The sequence below is a fragment of the Erigeron canadensis genome, chromosome 4 (assembly GCF_010389155.1).
Source record: "Erigeron canadensis isolate Cc75 chromosome 4, C_canadensis_v1, whole genome shotgun sequence".
Lineage (NCBI taxonomy): Eukaryota > Viridiplantae > Streptophyta > Magnoliopsida > Asterales > Asteraceae > Erigeron > Erigeron canadensis.
This window is the reverse complement of record NC_057764.1, coordinates 37,881,260-37,897,926: the sequence shown is the minus strand read 5'-3', so window position 1 is coordinate 37,897,926 and position 16,667 is coordinate 37,881,260. Positions and strand designations below refer to the sequence as shown.

At 35.1% G+C, this 16,667-nt stretch overlaps 3 protein-coding genes across 3 annotated transcripts; 1 reads left to right on the top strand and 2 right to left on the bottom strand.

The window, feature by feature from the left end:
* Window positions 1-1,195: 1,195 nt before the first annotated feature.
* Window positions 1,196-3,376, top strand: LOC122597548 (rho guanine nucleotide exchange factor 8-like). Its single transcript, XM_043770128.1, has 6 exons — window positions 1,196-1,355; window positions 1,436-1,590; window positions 1,690-1,764; window positions 1,847-2,113; window positions 2,325-2,645; window positions 2,953-3,376. The coding sequence occupies exons 1-6, from the start codon at window positions 1,196-1,198 to the stop codon at window positions 3,355-3,357; spliced, it is 1,383 nt and encodes a 460-aa protein (XP_043626063.1). The 3' UTR covers window positions 3,358-3,376.
* Window positions 3,377-3,481: 105 nt separating this feature from the next.
* Window positions 3,482-7,135, bottom strand: LOC122595732 (aspartate aminotransferase, cytoplasmic). Its single transcript, XM_043768161.1, has 12 exons — window positions 6,977-7,135; window positions 6,072-6,143; window positions 5,919-5,980; window positions 5,747-5,830; window positions 5,536-5,635; window positions 5,318-5,438; window positions 4,968-5,131; window positions 4,729-4,866; window positions 4,479-4,600; window positions 4,279-4,373; window positions 4,081-4,201; window positions 3,482-3,713 (listed from the first exon to the last, which is right to left on the bottom strand). The coding sequence occupies exons 1-12, from the start codon at window positions 7,031-7,033 to the stop codon at window positions 3,629-3,631; spliced, it is 1,221 nt and encodes a 406-aa protein (XP_043624096.1). The 5' UTR covers window positions 7,034-7,135; the 3' UTR covers window positions 3,482-3,628.
* A 4,800-nt stretch (window positions 7,136-11,935) lies between these two features.
* LOC122595476 (proline-rich receptor-like protein kinase PERK1) lies at window positions 11,936-16,421 on the bottom strand. The gene is made up of 7 exons (XM_043767842.1): window positions 15,632-16,421; window positions 14,560-15,129; window positions 13,816-13,902; window positions 13,645-13,715; window positions 13,482-13,558; window positions 13,010-13,157; window positions 11,936-12,521 (listed from the first exon to the last, which is right to left on the bottom strand). The coding sequence occupies exons 1-7, from the start codon at window positions 16,191-16,193 to the stop codon at window positions 12,051-12,053; spliced, it is 1,986 nt and encodes a 661-aa protein (XP_043623777.1). The 5' UTR covers window positions 16,194-16,421; the 3' UTR covers window positions 11,936-12,050.
* Window positions 16,422-16,667: the final 246 nt, after the last annotated feature.

The following is a 16,667-nucleotide window of genomic DNA, read 5'->3' as shown; positions in this document are numbered from 1 at the left end:
ACCCCCATTACCTTTTTTTTTTAGTATGCGACCCTAGCTTAATGTTCCTACATATCATTTCCCTTATGTATAATTATTACCTTTAATGTTTTTAGGCCTATGAATATGAAATTTGAGTATGGGGACTGGGGAGTTTCCGACTATAACAGAACTTGTGTTACTAGGCTATTCATTTTTCACGACTCACTTGATAACAAAGAAAAAAAAAAAAAGTCTGTTAGCACGTCTTGTACACTCATGTTATGAACAGTATCACATAATTTGTATTTAGTTTCAAAAGAAGGTCTCGAACCCGTGTCCTTCATCGACCATACTAAATGCGCGCAGAGTCAATGGCCAACACACAAATCCTAGCTAAGTATTCTACAGTAACTAATTATATGGAAATTAAGCTAAAGATCCACAAAATAACCAAATAAAAAAAACAGATCCTCGTTTATAAAATAAGCTAAACCGAAATATAGAAAAATGACCATCTTCAACTTCTAAACGAGCCCAAATGAACAAAAAAAAAAAAAAAAACACGTTACATCATATGGCTGAACAATATTGAGTTTCAATTTACTTGTTCTTCCGATTTTTATCAACCATGCAAATGCTGGTCTCTTCTGCCACCAAAATCAACTTAGTGAAAGTGGGATGAAGAGGACTAGTGATGAAGTTAGCATATATATGGTTATATATATACGACAGCTGCAATTATCACTAAGTTTATAAATAAATTCTTTTGTCCAAATTTAAGCCCCTCTAATTCAGATTATGTCAACTATTTAGAAATAAACATGCACCCCACGTTTCAAAACTCAAAACTACCAAACAACTTCTATTGAAACAAAAAACAATAGCATAAGTCAAACGACAAAATACACAAAAACCAATAAAACAAATTTCTAGCAAATTTTCTAATCAACAAATTCTTTTTAACCTCTCAATTGGGTGTAAGAAATTTTCTTTGTTTTTCTTATTTATTTACATCTTATATTTGTCAAAAAACTTTTTCTCATATAATGGTTTTTTGCACTTCTTCGTTGCAAATGCAGAAACCTTAAAATTGACAGCATTTTGACAAACATCAAGAGGAAGAAATACAATAACGATGGATGAGCAAGAACCTATTGCAAGCGGCAATGATCCGGTTTCTAAGGCTAAAAGAAGACGTGCAGGTAAGCTTTTGATTCCATTTTATGTTTCGATTATGCAAAATGTTCAGGAGAAGGGACTTATGGCTGTTTGTGCAGAGATGGAGCAGATGAAAGAAAGGTTTGCTAAGCTTCTTTTAGGAGAAGATATGTCAGGTGGTGGGAAGGGAGTTTCCTCTGCTTTGGCATTATCGAATGCCATTACTAATCTTGCTGGTAATGTTAATCGTAACCATCCAAAACCATCTTTACATAAAAAGTATGTAAAGATGATTAACTTTTTGGGATATTTGCAGCTTCTGCATTCGGGGAACAACATAAACTTGCTCCAATGGCAGAAGATAGGAAAAAGAGATGGAGAAGAGAAGTTGGCTGGCTTCTGTCCGTGACAGATTACATCGTTGAATTTGTTCCCTCTCAACAAACATCCAAAGACGGATCAAATATGGAGGTATGCGTTTGGTTAACGCTTTTTAGAATTCATGATATGATAAGTAAGATTGAACTCGTAACTATCAGGTTTAAAATTGTTCAATTCATGTTCTTGCAGGTTATGATGACAAAACAAAGAGGCGATCTGAGGATGAACATCCCTGCTCTGAAGAAGCTAGATGCTATGCTCATTGTAATGATTCAATTCCATTTCCTTTTGAAAATAACTTGGCTCTTTTGGACAGTTGAAATGATCATATAGTTATATGATCCAGGGTTGTCTAGACAATTTCAGGAACCAGAATCAATTCTGGTATGTATCTAAAGATGCAGATGAATCAGAAAAAGGCGTTCAAAGAAGCGATAAATGGTGGCTACCTACAGTCAAAGTTCCACCAGAAGGGCTTTCTGATGAATCAAGAAAATGGATGCAGTATCAAAAGGATTGTGTCAACCAAGTTCTGAAAGCTTCCATGGCCATCAATGCAGAAATACTGGCAGAAATGGACATACCTGAGAACTACATCGATACTCTTCCAAAGGTAAAGAAAATAGGTCTGTTGTATGATAACGGGTCATTGAGGTCAAAATATTTTTTCTTCAAAATAGACCAGTTCCGTTTTGACAGCACCTAAAGATACCTGTTCTAACCTGAAAGAAATTGGCCCGTTCCCCAACCCTGCAACCTGCTCATCTACTTATGGCTATGTAAACCCGAAAAGCTTGACTGATCTAATTTGCTGTACTTGACAGAATGGTCGAGAAACTCTTGGAGATTCGATCTATAAGAGCATTACGGTTGAGTTTTTTGACCCAGGGCAGTTTCTATCAACCATGGATCTTTCATCAGAGCTAAGTGTTCTTGATCTTAAGAACAAAATCGAAGCTTCTATAGTTATATGGAAAAGAAAGATGAATCAAAAGGACTCAAAATCTTCGTGGAGTACATCTATAAGTATAGAGAAAAGAGAACTCTTTGAAGAGAGAGCCGAAACCATTTTACTCCTTCTGAAACAGAGATTCCCAGGACTTCCTCAGTCGTCACTAGAAATTAGCAAAATAGAGTACAATAAGGTATGAACAAGAAAGAAAAGTTCATATTTCCTTTTCTTTATCTTGTGTACTTGCTAAAGCCTAAAAGCAGATGTAGGTATTACGACTCATTTACTTATGAATGGGGCATGGGCAGACTCGCTTTATATTTTGTGACTTAAACTCCCGTATAGGTCAAACATATAGTTTCAAATAACGCTAAAACAGAAATCAGCCAAAGAGTTAAACAAGTCAAAAGTTGCCAAATGAATTTTTGATGCATAGAACCTCCTAACCCATTACCCAACTGCTCAATTTTCCACCTCTAACTATAATGGTAAACTTGTAGGATGTTGGTCATGCTATCTTGGAGAGCTATTCACGAGTGTTGGAGAGTTTGGCAAGCACGGTGATGAACCGTATTGAGGATGTACTTTATGCAGACAATGTGGCACAAGATCCATCATTGTTGGCATCACGAAAACCCTTGGAAGAATCCAATGGTCAAATAGGTCAAAACCAAGGTCAAACTCCTACAGGATCACCTACATCATTGACGCTATCAGATTTTATGGGGTGGAGTATCGATCAAGAAGGAGCATCAACTACAAACAGCAACTCTACTCCTAAATCAGAAGATACAGAACCCGAAAAGTATCAAAGCAAATCAGCTAAGATTCTGGCAAGAACAAAAAATTCATATATGGAGAAGTTAGAGGCTTATAAATTGAGAAGCCCAACAACCCGCCATTAATGGAGATTAGAGCTAGAATAGCAATGTAAATACAATCCCATTCTTCCGAATGGAACATTGTACATCTCTTTTTCTAATACAAAAACTATATTTTGAGTAGTAACAGTAAAGAAGCATACAGAAATCAAGCAAATCAAGTGAACTCATTTATTTAATTGCGATTAAGTTCCACATTAGGCAGAACATGCCGGTTGAAAAGAACTCGGAAAATAAAATTGTTTGCACTTACAGCAACATACAGTGTCAAAAGAGAGACAAAAAAGTAATTGGTTTATGCCATGCGAGTAACAGCAGCGTGCATAGCTTCTGCAAGATGAGGGATGGTTCTTGAGCTGAGACCAGCCATGCTAATTCTCCTGCATAAACAATGGGACGAATGGTACACGTTCATCATCGTCTTATTTACAAATAAGTGAAAAACTTTTAGATTAGTTTAGTCACAAACAAAACATGTCAAGCAAGTCAAAAGTCACCCGAAGTACTTTTAATGCATTAAAGTATAAAAACCTACAAATCACTTTGCCTCAAAATAGTATATCATTACGGACTCGATTTCGTTTTTGCAATTATATATGACACACTAAGGTTTGTCTCGTTAAAAAAAACTGTTTTGACATATTAGCCTGCCTGCCTGCCTGAGCGAACAATTTTGCCAAATCCAAAAATGATTGAAAGCTGTCTAGTTTGATATATCTATTGCATCATATATGATTATATGCTTACCCATCAGATGTCATGTAGATGTGATATTCTTTAGTCATGAAAGCAACTTGTTCAGCATTCAGTCCTGTGAAAGTGAACATCCCAATTTGCTTTATAATGTGAGTCCAGTCACCAGGTGTTCCTGCAATCATTCAGACGGGATACAAGTTTAGCTACATAACACACTGAAATGCTATTTTCTCAAATCGCTAGCCTTACCTTTTGCTTGCAAGGCTTCCAATAGTTGTTTGCGCATGCTAATAATCCGGTCAGCCATTGCTTTGAGCTCAATCGTCCACTCGTTGTACAAGTTACTACAGAAATACATATTAAGAATTAGCGTTAAAATCTAATAACCGATATAGATAGCCGATAATAAACGATCTTCTAATTTCTAATGGCTCAGTCGCTCAAAATACCTGTCCTTGAGTATAGTTGCTACAATAGATGCACCATGAAGAGGTGGATTGGAATACATTGGCCTGATAACCAGTTTAAGTTGGCTCTCAACCCTGCTTGCAACATCTGCTGCTTTACAAACCTATTGATTTGTTCAGTTGAGCATTTGGATTAAAATACTGTGATTGTGAATTTCTTATGATATGAGTCAAGACAATCAGATTTGAAGAGGCTGGTAATTAGTTTTAAAAAGTATTAATTGACACTCACAATGCTAAGTGCACCAACACGTTCTGCATAGAGTCCCATATTTTTAGCATAACTCTGGGCAGCAAAGCATTCACCACCATCTGCAACAAACATGCGAACAGAATGTGCATCTGCATCAAGGCTTCCACTGGCAAAGCCCTAGAACAGGGAACGAAACAGAAAAAAGATTTATTGCTTCACAATATACAGATTTCTGATAATTAAGGGTCAAAAAATCAAAAATAGTCAGTTCTATTTACCTGATATGCACTGTCAAAAAATGGCAACAACCCTTTTGACCTCATTAGCTTCCTGATCTCCTCCCACTGCTCAATGGTTGGATCCACACCTGTTGGGTTGTGAGCACATGCATGAAGAAGCACTATTGCGCCTGATGGAGCATTGCCCAAATCTTCCAAGAGACCTGTTTATATATTTATGTACAAAGTTTATAGAAATTCCAATGGCAATTGATATCTAACTTATAAAACAAGTAGTCATATCTCAATACTAGAAGTAACCTGAGCTTGTTTTGACCCATTAACCAACCCCAATGGCCCGACCACTTTGCCTACTCTACTCATAATAATCACTATTATTATCCTCTTACCTTGGAAGTCAAGCCCACGTGTTGAGGGATCATAGTAGCGGTATGTCTTTACCGACAATCCTGCTAGAGTGAATATCTTTGTATGGTTTCCCCATGTTGGGGAGGGAATATATACCGTTTTCTAAGAATAAAAACAGAGATACAATTAATTAGATAAACTCCAAGATAAACTTCGGTATCAATATGCAAATGAAATTGAACAAATCCATTTCCTTTACCTCAAAATAATGCCTTGCAAGGAACTCTCCACCAACCCTCAGTGAGCCAGTACCAGACAAGCACTGCACGGTAGCAACTCTGTTCTCTTGAATGGCAGGGCTATTTGTCCACAAATTAGAGATTAATTAATTAACTCATAAAAAGAATATATTACTTAGTACATTAGTGATTTTGACAAACTTAGCCTTAATGTTTTTCAAGAATTGTTACCTATCAGCACCGAAAATGAGCTTTGCGCTACATTTATTAAAATCTGCTAGTCCAACAATGGGAAGATATTCCTTAACCCGAGACCTGTATCACATAAAATAAAATTAAAATACTAAAATTAAAGATTAACAACTTTGCACAAAACTTAGGCCATGAGAATAAGGTACTTAACGGGTCATTAACAAGCTTTTGTTCTGCCTGTCTCACAACATTGAGAACCAAAGGTTTTCCTTCCTATCAATGGAAACAATAAATAAACTTTTATCATTAACTAAATAATAGTAATAATTAATTTAACTGATCATGAAAAATAACAATTGATTACCTCAGTTCGATAAGCACCGACACCCAAATTCAACTTCGACGGGTGCGAATCTTTGTTATAAGCAACAGTAACCTGTTTTTTGTCCCATCATAGCAAAGACAAAACTTAAGTAATTCATACAAAAAAACAAAATCCAGGTACCTATCATCATATCATTGTCATTCATGACTATACAAAAACTTTGAAACCCTCTAAAGACAAAATACAAATGTCAATATACTAACTGAGTAACTGGTCAGTAAATATCACAGATTATTAAAACATAAAACCACAAAACAGTATTCACCATGTCAGTAAAAATAACAGATTATTAAGAACTTATTACCCTAAAAAGCTAATCTCAAAATGGTCTTGACAAAGTACCAATATTTAGACTTGATCATTACAAATATATTAAATCTCAATACCATAGTGATCAGTAAATATACAAGATTACAATAGCCTAAAACCCTAAATACTTTGATCTCACGGGTAGGGCCAAGACTGTCTACATACCACCTCGCCGATACCCTTGCTCATGGCAAAATTGGGTCACAAAATAATCTTGTCCAAGTTGGCAAGATTATAAAACCCAAACTGGGATTGTATCAAAATCTAAACTTGATCACTAACATATATTCTACTAAATCCATATAATTATATTATAGAGATCTCAAGATTATAACAGCTTGGGATTTGTGTAAAAATCTAAACTTGATCACTAAAAACACACCGAATCTAAAGATAATAACTGATCAGTAGATTATATGAACAACTTGATCACCAAAAAATAAGACAACTTATATACAATAAATTGCAAAGATATAAAGTAAGTTGATTTCCGAAGCAAATAAGTTCATATAAAGTAGTAAAACTATACAAAAAAATTGCAAAAGACATAAAGTAAGTTGTGTATATATGCATACCCCTAAGATAGGATCTTCAGGAGCACGAGTGATGTTTTCAAAGATGGAAGCAGACATTTTTTTTATTGAAAAACAGTTAATGGGGTTTAAAAGACGAACAAGAGGTTTAGGTTGTGTGAGAAAGTTTTGGGGAAAGTGGGCGCAAATGGTTTTGTGGGAATATGTCGTTGGGCGCACGCAATTTAGTAAAGTAATTTTCTTGAAGAAAAAGAAATGGTTTTGATTATATTGATTTTCCGAATATGTTACATCCATTAATTTGTATGTGTGTCAAAAAAGCTTGGAGCTGAGACTTTAGTGAAGGGCTTGAGGCCGGAGCTTGACATTAGGGCTAGGGGTTGGGGTTTTTTTTCCAACTCTTCCTACGAGTTTTTATTTTAAAGACCTTTTGGGGCTTTTAAGAGTTTTTTGAGGCTGGGGTTTTTGCTTTCTTATGTATTGTCAAACAGGGATTATTTTTAAAAGCTAAAGGCTTTTAAGCCCCTAAAAAACCCTTTTTTGGTAAGTTTTTATTAGGTATAGATTGGTAAGTTTTTATTAGTTATAGATTGTGTAATAATTTATAGGATTAAAATCTTACGTTCCTTTTTAAAACTTTATATGTTAGTATCATTATAAATTTTACATACTATCGTAATAGAAGATATTTGACGTGCTCACTTAAGAAGTTTAAAGATGTGGTCTAACAATGAGATATACATAAATGCCAAAATCAATGGTGTGAATTAAAAAAGAGAAAAGTGAAAAACATATGTCAACAACTACAAGTGAATGGAATAGACATACTATTACTCTATCGTAACTTTATGTTTGAGAAACCAAATGGCACAACTTGTTTTATATAAAAAAAATAAGTTTTTTACTACTATAAGTTTAAATTAGGACAAACTTTGACCAGATAGTCTGATAATTGGTTCGTGTGGCCGTGTGACACAACTAATGGATCAACTTTGTGTGTTCCATGTCAAGTTATTGTGATTAGATTTTCTGTTTGTGTAAGGTATAGTATGTTTCTCAATTGTATGATCATATATGTAAATTTTACTATAAAATTGTAGTTTAGACAACTTTTTTTTCCCCATCTTTTCTCATAAACTAACTTTAGTGAAATAGTTGTAAGTTGTATACTTGTATCATTGTGTATCTTATATTAATAGAAAAATCAAAAAAATGTATTTAGGGTTAACCTTAATCAAACAATTTTATGGTATCTACATATTAACAAGGGCGTATCTGTTAAAAGACCCGAGGGGACCCGGGTAGCCTCCATTTTTTTGACAAGTAATGTAGTTTTATCCGTAATTCGTTCAAAAAATTATTTTTTTTAGTGTTATTTTTGTCTTCTTAACTTTCGGTCCCCTCTAGTTATTTTTCTTACTCTTAAATCTGAATCTGAAAAATTTCAACCCCTTCTACTAATTGGGTCAAGATCAGTCACTGCATATTAACCGTAATCAAGAGTATTGTGCCTATCCTTTTATATTATGATGATGATGATGATGATGATAATGTATGTATGTCAAGATATAAAAATGAGATTAAATGAAAAAAGTGTTACACACACATGTGTAGGAGGACAAGGTAGTCATAGTGGGAGTTTGGAAGTTGGAACTGCTTAGTTTTTTCTTATTTTATAAGAAATAAAAATATTATCATAAATAGATGATTACCTGGTTATTCTTATAAGCATTGCCATAAGCCCATAACACCCCATAAATTGTAAGAGAATATAGTATTGGTCGATCAAACCATCATACTTTTTTATTTAGCATTGACAAATTTTCTTCACTCTAATAAATCTCTTTAATGTCAATGTGGACTTTCAAAAGTTCAAAGGCCAGCCAACATCAAAGATAATGCAAACGCCTTGATGGAGTCCACATTAAAAAATATATTGTAAACACGTTAAGTTACACTATGATCGTTAGGCATATATTTTTGAAAATTTTTTACAACTGAACTGATCGGTCATCGGTGCATTATATATATGCAAAGAGGAAGAGAAAATAACGTTTTTACAACATACAGTACACGAGAGCTTAATTGTGCATAAATTATAACCTGAATTAGGAAGTAGGAACAACGCCCTCTAATTATTAAGCTCATCAAGTGACTTAATGACATTAACATATATCATGTATGAGTACACAACAATGTCCACCATGATAAAATTTCACGCCAAGGCTTAGAATTTTTTTTGGGCCGCCGTGTCCCATATCCGTAACAACAAAATGAGCGACTCAATCTTTCATATAATATATTTATACAAAATTTTACTAGCATTTTTTCATTCTAAATATATGTAATCAAGTTCTATATTACTTGTCAAAAAAAAAAGTTCTAAAATAATTTTTGATAATTCCCTATTGTAATAGCTAGTATCTTGTGACTCGTCGATACGTGTGTTGGTGTGTGTATGTTTATTACTTTTTTCTTGAAGCATGAGGTTGTTAATTTATAAATGAGACATCGGGCATATTTGGCACAAGCTTTTAAAGAGCTTTTAGGGAGCTTTAGCTTATAATTTTAAACGAAAAGCTCCTACGATTCTAAAAGCTTTGTTTGGAAGGATTAGCTGAAGCTTTTATTTTGACACCAAAAGCTCTTAAACTAAACGTTGATGGAAGCAACGTTTCATTTGTGGAAGGAGCTTTTAGTGTTTTAAGTTACACATATACCCCCATAACATAATAATAATAATAATAATAATAATAATAATAATAATAATAATAATAATAATAATAATAATATAATAATAATAATAATAATATAATAATAATAATAATGTACATGTAACATCTTGACTCATACCCCGTAACATAATACTAATTATTTATATATGCCTTATTTTGACTCCATCTCGATCTTTCAATAGAAACTAAACATGAATTGCAGTGTAAATTAGAACTTGTAATCACACTGCTCTGGATTGAGAATTGAACTTTTTTTGAGAGGGTTAGATACTCTTTATCGACCTCATACATCATCTTAATAAAGAAAGAGCATTTTAATTAGTTCTTTGAATGTATTGGGAGAAAATATTAGGAAAAAGAAATATAGATTAAAAGCTACAACTTACAACTCTTAGAAAAAACTACAGCTATCAGCTACATCTACTAGCTACAGCTACTTTTGCCAAACATACCCGTAATGTGACAATCCTTGTCTTCAAGTTATAATTTCTTTTGATTAGAAATCAGCTCAAATAGTAGCTTTGTATTGATTGCTGATTAGGTTTAGGTTATCTGGACAAAATGGGGTGTTTTTTTTTTCCCCTTCAAATGTACTCAGACTAACCAAAGTATTTTGTATTTTCATGGCCAAGCCCAAGATTGTATCTAGCTTTGTACTGATTAGTGTCCATCAAACAATCTTTTTATGAGGAGTTAAATGTGGCTTTCTAAATGGATCAAAAACTCGCCATGGGCCAAATGTTCGGCCTGCCTTTTGTGCCAAGGTTTCACCATCTGAACTTCTGAAGGACCAACCGTAGCTTTAAAGATTTCACTTCGATTTTGTTTGATTCCATTTAACGATCATCAGAAAGGTAACCACACATCATAGTAGTTGTCGAATAATTCCTTTATGTCATTATAGTGCAAGAGATTTTGACAATATCCCGCTAAATGCATCGGGCCATATGTGGGTGTCTTATCTCTAGTACCTTTCGTATTTTAATTTTAATCCTTATACTTTCATTTTTACATAAAATCAACTTTTTAATACTTTGACATCGGTAAATTTTTTAGTAACATACCCTTATTAACAAATTCAAATACATAAACACTACCTAATCATTTCCATCTTAAGATATTCCAATAACAATTTTCGTATATTTGTAACTTGCATCAATACTTTAGCTTTTCAGGAGCTTTAGCTTTTAATTTTATACTAAAAGCTTCTAAAATGTTAAAAGCTTTGTTTGGATGCAACTAGCTTTACCTTTTAATTGAAAGAAAAAACTTCAAAATGAAACGCTACTTGAAGTAACGTTTCAGAAGCTTTAACTTTTTGACGAAGCTTTTATATGTATTTACATCTAATTCTTTTATAAAGTTATCACACCCCCACTTTTAGAAATAGTTACACAATAGTTACATACGTAATAAACACCCACTTTGGAAAGAGTTTTTATAAAATATCAAATTTGTTCTTAATGAATTAATTTACACTCTATACCTTTATTTCAATAATTAACATTTTAAGCTCTTATTTTTAATAAATTTTCACTATCACAATTATATCAATCTACACCACTTGACACCGCGACCACCACCACCAATAGTACTATCACCGACACCACTAGACTTCCTTTCCCACTACCACCGCCGCATTGCGTGGATACCAATAAATATTGTAGGTGAATAATAATGCAAGATTAAATGTGATTCAATTGCAAAACCTTTTGCTTTATTTAAAGTAATGATGTAACCATAAAGTTTGGATTTTTAGTCAGATTTGAGAAATTGATTACACCTCTTTACTTAACCACCTAACCAAACATATTCAAGTGAAGATATTTGACACAATGAAACATTGAAAAGCTAATGGCTTTTGTTTTGGTGAAACACTCGATACGACCATGACTCCACACTTAACTGTAATAATAATACAAGGCCAACTTTCAATTATATTGTCTTTCAATTTAATTAAGTAGTGGGTCATATTAGACTTATAGATTGTGCCTTTAAAGTCTTGTAACATGACCCACAAAGTGTAACGGTTGTAATGAAAGCAACATTTTCGTCAACAACATAAATTTATAAATCAAGGAGTGTTTATAGTGGCGTTCGGTTTGTAAATTGGGATGGTAATGGATTTAATATGTTATATTAATAAGAAATCGAAAATGGGGATGATAGAATTATAAAAGGTATCCTTAAAATAAAAGAATTTCTGTTGTATAAAAACAAAATGTGATAATTAAATACATACAATCAAACTCAAAACAAAATATCGTTAAAAATCAAAATCAAAGCATGTCCTCAATTCTCAATATGTTCGCTGTAACATACAAAATAATATGATCATGAATTAGCAAGAATCATTTTTATACACGTGGTCTGTTGGATCATCAAAATCCATCACTATAACCAGGACCATCTCTTTTATACTTGCCCATTTCCATTTCTCGTGTATTTTGCCCTTCGCTACTGGATCCAGATGGATACAACCCGTATTCACTTGTTGGTCGGCTATATTCACTGCTAGCGTTATACTCTTGTGTGCCTAAAGCCATTTTCCTGAACTTCACCATGTCCTCGTTGTATTGTGCCGTGTCATAGTCTGAGCTCCCATGTGACCCGAAGGCAGAGCTGTGTCCGGGTCGGATTCCTTCATTTAGGTCAGAGAGTGAGACGTCTCCTTCCAATGCTCGAACCACCTGGCTCATCCTGGGACGGCGGCGGGCTGAGTGGCGGACACAGGCGGCGGCACAAGAAACCATACGGGCCATTTCATTGTGGTTGTATTCTCTTTGTAGACGTGAATCGGCTATGGAATCAAAATTTCCATCATCCATGGCTCGGGTGAGCAAAGGCCTTGCCTGTAGTTTCATTTATGTTAGCATCAAAGAAAGTATTATCAATTTGACAATGCCGACCCGCAAGCCACACAAAATTAACCCATTTAGTCCCAAGCTCGTCTTGACACATGTTTCCCAACAAAAGGTTCAAAACTTATTCAGCTAACATATGCTCATAAAGACCTACAATGCCTAGGATTTTCTAATAGAATCCGTCCAAGAAATCTTGACAGGGCTTTGGTTTGCATAACTCATAATGATTTCTGGTAAGATTTTTCCTACAAGTTTTCCACTTGCAGGTAAACACATATCTTGGGCCTAACGTGAATTCCCAAAAATAAGTCAACTATTTCAACGAGATTACCCAGTCAGATAAAATTTGGTCCCACAATGAAATGTAAAAAATATTTTTACACAGGTTTTCCAGCCATCTATAGACGTATTCTTTTCTTGCTCGTGTTTTTCAAAACCTGTTCAATAAATAAAACGTCTTAAACAAGTGAGCTTACCCAATCTACTAAACTATCATCCATGAAAGTCTGAGCGGAATCAACAGGTCTGCGTCCCGTAATCAACTCCAATAGCATGACCCCAAATGAGAAAACATCAGATTTGTCCGTGAGTTTTCCTGAAGCAGCATACTCTGGAGCTAGGTACCTGTCCATGTAAAATTTATATCCACAAACATGAGAAGCATTTTTCAAAAGAAGGTAAATCTAGAGGGGAAAAATAGGTGGATAAAAATATGGCTCAAAAACCCGTCAGGTTGAGTTGGGGCCAATCTAACTTTTTTCTAAAAGATTTAGGAAGTTTTATGCACTATACATACAATGTGGCGACTTTAGATCCATTATACCCATTTCATTTATCTTTTTGCCCCATAAGAAATAAAAACCATATGAATCCATTCAGAAGTAAATGGGTCAAATCCGCAAGCTCCAAGTAAATCTACTACAAAACCCAAGAACCAAAAAAACTTACCCAAAAGTTCCCATCACTCGTGTTGAAACATGAGTTGCAACATCAGAAGTAATTTTGGCAAGCCCAAAATCTGCAACCTGCATGACTTAGATTGGTAAATGCAAGTTTGAAGAGACAGCCAAGTAGCCAACATCTTAAAATTAGTAGCACATTAATAGGCTACCTTTGCTTCAAAATTGAAATCAAGAAGAATATTGGCAGCTTTAATATCGCGATGAATGATCTTAGGATGGCCTGTTAACAAAAAGAAAAGGCATTTAAAGATTACAGAACCATCACACTACTATAAATCTTAGTCTTTTAAATTGGAAAAAATAAAATAAAATGAACTTACAATCCTCGTGAAGATAAGCTAGTCCTTTTGCTGCTCCAAGTGCAATCCGCAATCTTATGGGAAATTCCATCACCGGGCGATTCTTTCCTGAAGTTATTTTGTAATCGAAGCGCTAAGCATCTATCCAAATAATGGTTATGAAGCTATGGAACATATTTATTAGAACTTGCATGAACTTTAAGTTTGAATAGGTCATAGTCACGCACGTACAGCTTAGGGCGACAAGATAAATGCATTGGGTGTCTTGGGCAACGGTCAAAACAAGTTCGTGTTAGAACAGATAACTTTTAGTACTGGATGGATTGAATAGGCTGGGCTGGATTGACCACAAACACAATCTTTAGAAAAGTAAACTTGTTAATATGACAGCATTAAAAAATACGATCACGATATAAATCAAAATCTACATTAAAGTTAATGTAAGAGGTTGTATGCGTAAAAAATAGACTTTAAGAGTCCTTCAAGCCATATGACCTGTTTAAGATATAACACAACCAATATCCGACATTTCCAAAAGTATATGGAACAAAACTTCAACGCAACTTACACCCAATAGATTATAAAGATATAAGTTTGGTAGTGTGGAAAAATGGTTATTGACTTATTGTTGTTGTGGTCAGGAGTCAGGACTCTAATAAAATTTCTCGATATGTCACTAAATCTATGAACATTTTAAGAAGATATAAAATTTATTAATAATCCATGCTGTGTACAAATTCAAAATTCTAAGAAAGGTAAACTTACCATGTAAGTGGAACTCCATAGTGTTATTCGGAACAAACTCATAAACGAGCAATCTTTGAGCTCCGGTCATGCAATATCCAACCAAAGATACAAGATGTTTATGATGAACTCGACTAATTATCTCAACTTCTGCCTGAAACTCACGCTCTCCCTGTCCACTACCCAGCTTCAGCTGCTTCACCGCCACTTCTTTCCCATTAGGAAGCACCCCTCTATGCACATACCCAAAACCACCTTGTCCAAGAAGATTAGCTTCTGAAAATCCATCTGTAGCCATTGCTAATTCTTCATAAGTAAACGTGCTCTTCGAAAATCCTAGTGACATACCAGGTGACGGTGGCGGAAGTGGGTTTGAACCGCCAGAATAATTCGAACCCGAACCACCACTGTTGCTCATATATGCAGGAGGTGGAGGTGGTGGCTGAGATGGAGCATGAGCAGGGGAATGTGGTGGTCTGTTTGCCATTACCGACGGTGGATTAGGCTTTGATGGTGGCATTGTAACAAGATGATCTGTGGATGGTGGTGCATTTTGTTGCCATTGTTGTGGTGCACCGCCATATGAATCAACTGCACACACAAAACATCAAGTTTCTTAAATAACTTATATATTGATGCCTGTAATTATCCTAAAATAACACAATTCCAATAAAACTAATGATCTGGGCATGCTCAATATATTAAAATAAAATAACCCATTTATGACGAAGATGATTTAGCGCATGAAAATGTATTGAACTATAACGACAAACCTATAGTACCTATCCAACTTTAAATACGTCTATCCTCTATATGTGCATTCAATTTTCAAACCGTATGCATACAGATATACATGAAATCCATATAAGTTGTCACATCCACTAGCAAGTCACCAGTTTACAAGTTTTTAATTGGTCAGATACATACACGGCAATATTAAAAAGTTATCATAGACACAATAGACTAATTTAAAGTTGCAGACAGACAATAGATTCTGGGCTTTTCGATACGTTTCCATGCATTTAACCCTACAAAGATCTATAAACACAATATATAGTGAAAAATATGAAATTAAGAATGAAAAAGTTGCAACCTTTAGGTGGTGGTGGTGGTGGAACATAGTAACCAGCAGGGGCTTGGCTTCTTCTTCGCTTCTTTTTACAACAAAGAAACAAGATGCTAAACACAACTAATATCAAAACACCACCAACAGCAATCCCCACAACAACCCCAGTTGATATCCCAGATGAAGAATTATTATCAGGCGAAGGGTTCGCCGGAGAATTAGTAGAGCCGCCACCTCTTGACGGCGGCGGAGGAGAAGGATTGGATCTTGAAGGAGGAGAAGGTGGACTGTTTCTTGAAGTGGGTGGCGCAGGTGGTGATGGGGTTGTGGTGGACGGCGGTGGGGATGTGGATGTTGGCGGCGCCGGTGGAGATACTGACGGTGGTGGGGAGGTGGATGTGGGTGGCGCTGGCGGAGAAGATGTAGGGGGGATAGGGGAAGGTGGAGAAGCTGCTACCGGAGGAGGAGTAACAGGGGTTGTCGGAGGTGGGGTTGCGGCGGCGGGTGGTGGTGAAGTGGCGGCAGCCGGTGGTGGGGTTGCCGGAGTTGTAGTCGGCGCCGGAGAAGTCACCGGCGGTGGAGATGACATTTTCAAGATTCAGTTTCTTGAAAATAGAATAAAAATCAAAACTTGATTATTTATTATAAATTTTTCCTATATCTTAATTGTAGAAATTGTGTTTACTAACACACATTAGTGTGTGTAAAAAAAATGGCCGGAAATTTGGTCTTCCGGTGGAATAGTGGAAAGAAAGAATTATATTACTCGTAGTATGTAATGTATAATGTAATAATCAAAAAAATAATATAGAATCCAAAAAAAATTTAAAATGAATGAGAGAATATTAACAAGAAAAAGTGGATTTTGGTTTATTCCACATGGGGGAGTGGTTTGAATGCAAAGCCCAGGTTGTACAAAGAAAGTTGGTATGGCCCACAATCGCATTTGTTAATTGTTTAATGGTTTTAGAGTAATTTTTAATTTTACTTTTACTATCAAGAGTCCGTTCAAAATAAGCATTTTATATTACGAGCATAACACCGTTGCAGCGAAATCTTGTTT